Source organism: Meleagris gallopavo, chromosome 23 (genome assembly GCF_000146605.3).
Source record: "Meleagris gallopavo isolate NT-WF06-2002-E0010 breed Aviagen turkey brand Nicholas breeding stock chromosome 23, Turkey_5.1, whole genome shotgun sequence".
NCBI classification, from domain to species: domain Eukaryota; kingdom Metazoa; phylum Chordata; class Aves; order Galliformes; family Phasianidae; genus Meleagris; species Meleagris gallopavo.
The window spans coordinates 794,516-800,945 of record NC_015033.2 but is presented as its reverse complement, the minus strand read 5'-3'; the positions used below and the strand labels follow the sequence as shown (position 1 = coordinate 800,945).

At 54.7% G+C, this 6,430-nt stretch overlaps 1 protein-coding gene across 1 annotated transcript in view; it reads left to right on the top strand.

Annotated features, from left to right (window-relative positions):
- Nucleotides 1-6,215: 6,215 nt before the first annotated feature.
- AJAP1 (adherens junctions associated protein 1) overlaps nt 6,216-6,430 on the top strand; it is a gene marked incomplete at its 5' end in the record, with an annotated part of 18,846 nt that continues 18,631 nt past the window's right edge. The window contains one exon of the mRNA XM_031556627.1: nt 6,216-6,430. This exon is cut by the window's right edge and continues 404 nt beyond it. Within this exon, the coding sequence (XP_031412487.1) occupies nt 6,216-6,430 (215 nt within the window).

The window sequence follows — 6,430 nt, the reverse complement described above, 5'->3', positions numbered from 1 at the left end:
GACCCAAACGTGCGAACAGACGGGGCTGCAGCACTGCTGAGCCAGATCTGCTCCCTGACAGCCTTGGCAGGGGCTGCGCTACAGGATCAGCATATTGGAGATACCGCTGGGTATTAATTATGCCTTCCCCACTCGCCGCTATTCAAATGTTAAAATTATTTATTTGCAGCTGGGTGAGCTGAAGACAGTCATAGGAGTGCTGTGGATGGGAGCAGCTCTGCTGCTGCCTGGCACTGCGGGAGCACATTGGGTGCCAGGGCAGCATTAATCCCCTGGGCTGGTCCTGGACAAGCAGGGTTATCTGCTGGTCCCCAGCTTGGCAATGGGCTTTGGGCTGCTTCACCCTGTGCTTCATTTTCTGTTGTCATAAATCCTCTCCCTTCGACCACACGAAGTGTTGTCAGTTTAATTACTTGCAGAGAGGGGGGGGGAGAGCAAAGGAACTCAGGAACTGTTTAAATACCACTTTTATTAGTAGGTAATCCTGAAGCTCAGGTCTGTAACAGGGAGAGGTGGTGATGCGGTGCATTTAATTTACCTGGGTGCTGCTGTGCCGGCTGCCGCACCTGAATATCCGGCCCTGGCATTCCAGACCTTGGCAGCTGATTTCTCACATTGATGATCACCTTGCAGGAACTCATGCTCTGGGCAGAGCTGCTGGAGTTGGGTGCACTGTGATGTCCTAAGGAGCCATGCAGTGCCCCAGCACAGTGCTGGGATGCTGCTCCACGCGGCCCCCCAGATCCCATGCGTCATCCATCCCTATTATCCACACATGGGAATTTGCTGCTCTCCTCCTCCCAGCCCATCCGAGGGGCGTTTGGCCCCAGAATGCCATGGCGATGCTTTATTTCCATGGCAATGGCTTTGTTGCTTTGCAGCGAAGGACGGTCGCTGCGCTGCAGGGGTGGTGCAGAAACACGGGGCTGGAAGGAGGCAGCTGTGGCCAAGGTCCTGCTGCTTTCCCCTTGCTCCAGCGTGAAAGTCAGCCCTGAGGTGCAGCAGCGTTTCTCCTTGCAAACCCAGGGAGTTCTGTCAGTGATGATCTGAGCTCCGGTGTAGGACACAGAGCCCGCAGGCAGCGATGCTCCTCCCGCACCAGTGCTGGTGGTTCCCATCACACCGACATGAAGATGCTGTGCCCAGCCTGGGAGCAGCCAGCATCACCCATCTCAGCCCTCCCATTCCTGCTGGGAATGGTTCTGTCTCTGTTCCGCCCGCTGTTTGGAGATGTAAAGTGCTCCGTTTGTAAATCATCCAAACAAGGACATAACCTTGATTCCCTGTGCAATACCAATACATTACCTAACATGAGGCATGAAATGGAAGAATGGTTCCATTTGTATAATCCTGCATTAAAAATCAGCCTATTCTGCATTTACTGCCTCCTGTGAAGTGTCTCCACAGTCATGGGAGAAAGGGGCTGGTTTTGGAGAGCAGACATCACCGTGTGAAAGGATGCGAATCAGCACCTCTGCTGCTCTGCCCTTTAGAGTCACACTCGAGTGCGTCTTTTGAGGCTTCCCTGAAATGGGTTATTTGCCAATGGCTTGCAAGCTGCTGACAATTTGTATTTTGCAATTTGTCAAAGCCTCTCCATGGCCCTGATCCTAGTTAATTGCTTTGACAGATGACCAAATTCAGGGATTTCCAGCACGCGGTGCTGAGCCTGGTGATACAGCTGTTGGATTAAACCATGTCCCATGGCACCACGCAACCCCGTGGGATGTGGGACCACTGCAGAGGGGTTTGTCCCTGCACTGCTGTGCCCTTCCTGCAGGATCCGTGAATGTCATTGGCACCTGGAGAGGAGGGGCAGGAGCAAACTTTGCCTTGAGGCAGTGGGAGATGCTTTCCCTTCCTGGCGTGGCTTGGACCTGGGTTTGCCACACTATTTCACATGGTAATGAAGGAGATGTGAGAACAGAGGTGGTAATGGCAGAGCAGAGAGAATCTTAGGGGAGAGGTTCTTCCGTGCTTGGAGATTGCCAGTTTACAAAGTGCTTCTCTTAATGCTCTTGGGCTCCTGGCAGTAGATGAGGCTCCATCCATGGACAGGGAACCAGCGTGGCCTCGGTGTTCCCAGGGGGAGAGATGGGCAGAGCTCTGTGGGAGTGACACCTCTGCTGTGGGCATGACAGCATCACTGGGGTGATGTCACTCAGATGCAAAGCATGGAGAGATCAGGCCTGTGCAGCTCCTCAAGTTAATCTGCGTCTGAAGTGCCAGCCTCCCTGCTCTTCAAAGCAGAGAGCTGCATCGGAGAGGATTTGGAAAAGGATTTTCACACGGGGAGGACACGTCACACAAAGCAGCGGGTCTGGCAGAAATGCTCTCAGTGCCTTCAGCTCAGCTATCTCCATCACCCTGCAAACAGAGATCGCCTCTGCTCAGCAGAGTGGTTGGAGCTGAAAGACAGAAAATCCCCACGACTGAGGCTGTGCTGCAGCAGGTGCTCCATTGGATGCCCTGGGAGGTGGAGGACGCCTGGAGCACCGTGCTCATGGCCAGGGCTGTGCTGTGGTGTTGGCGTGGGCTGCCAAGAGCTCAGCTTAAAATGCAAAACGTGCCGGCTTCTCCCCCTCGCTCTGCTGTGCCTCCGACCGAGGGATTTAATCTCAGTGGCGGAAATTTATGGCTGATGTCTGAGTTGGCCCTTTCCAAAAGAGCGGGGGGAAAGGGAGGGAAAACAAATGACTAAATATTTACGTGTTTTTATTTCTGCCAGGAAATTAAACCCTGGCTCATGGTCCCTTTTAACTTGCTCTGTCTCCACGCTGCTGGAGCAAGGTGGGGGCTGCTGCTGGGGCCCCACCCCCGTGGTGCCTGTGCATGCAATCACTGTAATTACCTGGGCAGTTGCATTGAAATCAGCCAGCAACTCTTGTACCTGTCAGTGGGGATGTGTAAATATTTGTAGGAGTTTCTCTCGCTGGATGAAAATAAGGCCTTCTAACAGCCATTAACCCACAGGAGGAGTTGGTTGTACGTGGCAGGAAGGTTCCTGGGCAAGGAGGGCAATAAAGGGTTTCCATCACTTCAAATCTTCCTGCTGCTCTGCTCTTTTCCTGACTGAATTTCCAAGTTTTGTTGGGCTTCCCTCACCCCACAAGAAAGAGCCTTAATTCCCCATGCTTTCCCCTCCATCCTTTGCAATGGGAAAAATAGTTGGGGGTGGGCAGGGGCTTGTGGATAACCAGAATCCCAATTTTGCCCTGTGGGTCCCTGTGCAGCTGCAGCTGTGGGTGCACTGAGCACTGACTGCTGTGGCACTGAGGGCACTGCTGTTCCTTGGCCTCTGCTTCCTGCCTGGCAGTGCAGCTCAAGTGGTTGGAGGAGGATTTTGTGCCATTTGATGCATCAGCAAAGATCGTTCATCCTCTGAGTCGCGCCGGCAGCCCGCAGAGCAGCGACTTGCAACTCCTGGGGTGAGCAGGGATGTGCAGCCAGCTGTGAGAGGGGCACAGGGGCACAGAGCATCCTGAATTTCAGCATGCCCACGGCACGGGGCTTTCATGGAGTAGCTTGTGTTGGAGCAGTGCTGCTATGGATCTCTGGGGCGGACGTGGCCCTGCTGCCCGGGCTGCCCCGTGTTTTGTCACCTCTGGCACCTGCAGGACGTGGGTTTAGAGCTTGGGGCGGCGAGCCGCAGTCCCCCCTCCTGCTATGGGGTCAGGGAAAGGGGCTGCTCCCAACAGGGCCCCGGGACCCCCGCAGCCTCCAGCACTGCCGCATCCCCAGCGCCGCTCTGCGCGCATCGCCTGCGTTGCCTTGGCGACGGCAACTCCCACACGCTGCTATTTATTCTGAAGGACACTTTCTCTTCTGTTGTTGCAAAGCCCTCCAAAGATCGCATGGCGTGGCACACCAAATCCCAGAGAGGTAACCGTGCTCTCAGCTCCCGCCCAGCGGCCACCTCCTGGGGCCGTGCCAGCCCATGGGGTGCCCAGGAGGATGCTCGGGGGGTGACAGCACCTCGGTGGCATTGCTCAAAGCCAGACTGAGCCCTGGGCAGCGAGGGTGGGAGGAAGAATATCCCTGTATGTGCTTGGGTATGGCGTTTCTGCTGTGACCCACGCGATGCCCGGGGTTGCACGCTGTGTCTGCTCCCAGCTGCAGGGCAGCACTGAAATGATGCTTGGGTTGGAGCCGAGCCCTGTGAGCTGCCCGGCGTTGCGATGTGCTGAGGCTCTGCCACTGCTGCTGCGACTTGGGAATGTCGTCAGCAAGCAGGAGAAAATGGGAAGAGGGGAGAAATCTGCTTTTCTCCATGAGCCGCCAACCCCGAGTACTGGGGAGCGATATTTTGCCTTTGAGAAGCTCAAAGACAACAGCAGGGCCGTAGCGACAGCTGAGTTTGGGCTGGTCGCGTTTTCCTTCTCCTCCTTTGGCAGTTATTAATAAAAGTGCCTCATTTGCACTGCTTCCTTCCTCGTGGAGGAGCGGGCAGGCAGCGAGGCGTGCTGCTGTGTGTGTGCATGGCCCAGTGCCCCTTCCTCACAAGGAGAAATTTCAGCTCAGACTGAGTTAGGCAGAGGCTAAAATGGAGCGTGACGCCCGCTGGAGTGACAGCGTGGCCATGAGTATTGCTAAGGTGAAGCTGTTCTGAACGCTCTCTGGGTACCCGGACGCCTGACTTCTCACTTCTCTGAGCTGCTGATGTGCAGCACATGGGGATGATCTCTGCTCCAAAATCTGGTTGCTTTCACATTGTGGGTCAGTGTGCAGCTCAGCTCCCAGCACCTCGCACTGTGCAGCTGGCACGGGAGGGCAGATACCTCTGGTTCTCTTTCCAAACCTGTGGCACCCATACCTGGGGACAAGGTGCCACCAATACAGAGGGCGCAGGAGGGGCCTTCGGTGCTGCGCTCTGAGAAATGCACCAACGATGGATTTGTTACTGTGTTGTATTTTTATTTTTATTTTTTCACATCTTGAAATTCTTCCTCCCCCAGCCTGAACTATTTTGGTTTATGTCGTCTGTTTCTGGCTCTTCCCTTTCTCCTTCTGCACTCTTTCCGTGCATCGCCTTTCTCCTCCCCAAAATAAATGCTGTTATGCTTTGGAAAAAAAAAAAATAAGCCAATTAGGGAGGGAGAAAAAAAAAAGATGCTTTGAACAGAAAAAGACTGCGCCTCAGAGTATCCAGGTCATCTCCATTGGCTTCATTTGCTCACGCACGGAGGGAGTATACAAATTCTTCTGTCAACCAGATGCACATTTTGTGGTGCTACCAATGGCTTTACGGGGTGCAGCGCTGCGGAGGATTAGTCTATTTAGGCATATAAAGCTCTCATTAACTCCTGCTGAGTTCGACAAAAGTCTTTCTTGTGTAAAAGCTGAGTAAAATGAAGTAAAGATTTTCGGGCCTTGGCCTAATGATTTTTTTTTCTTTCTGGGAAAAAAAAATAAAAAAAAGACAGGAGAAAAAACCAACCCTGCGTACTTCAGGTGTTTTCTTACAGTGAAACACTGCGCTTCACATGAGCTGACATCATAGGGGGAGACATGAGTTAGAGCAGAGCTTTACAAGGCAAGATGCAACCGGAGAAGAAAGAGAGATTTGACATGAAATAACGGTGGCACTTTACATCAAAGCAAAATTTGAAATAATTAACCTGCCGACAGTTCAGCGTGGTTTCCATTTGATCTGCAGCGAGGGCGCAGCTGAACGGCTGCTCATCATTCCCTGCCGTGCTCAGGGCTTTGCTCCTCGCACACAGCCAGCACACGTTGGGGCTCAGTGCTGCAGCCAGCACTGCTGCGTGCCCAGCCTGCGCCCGGCGAGAGCGAGAGCTGCTTTTGAGTCACGGCGACCTGATTAATGAGAAGTGGGTTACACATGCTGAAGCGAGCGTCCGTGTGCTCCCATGTGCTAACTCATTGAGCGCCTGGTGCAGCTCCCTGCTGGCACCGCTGTACCCCGAGCCCTGAAATGAGGGAGGGCTGCACCCCCTGGGTCGGCTCTCCCGGCTGCTCCTGATGGAGATGGAGGGATGGAAGGATGCCCGTAGATGCTCTTCTCGCACGCAGCCTTGGCTTTGATGTCGCTTCGGTGTCTGTGCCGTCGCCGCGTGGGCAGCAGGAAGGGGAGCAGGTGGTCAGAGCGTCCTGCGATGCCATTTGGGGTGGCAGGGAGGTGGCAGCGTCCCATCCCAGTGCTGGGAGGGTTGGGAGTGTCACCGGGTCAGACGTAGCTGGGCTGATGCGTGTTGCTCCGCAGCTTGTGGAAGGGGTTGGTCGTGCTGCCCACGCTCTCCTGCTTTCTAACGTGCTCTGTGTCTGCCCGCAGGTCAGGTTGCCCGCTAGGAAGCCATGCTTGGATGTTGATAGCCATGTTCCACCTCGCCATGGACCTTGCCAGCTGCGAGCCCGCCGGGACGCGTCTCTCTCCGCGGTCGGCACAGCGGCACAGACTGCCCCGTGGTGT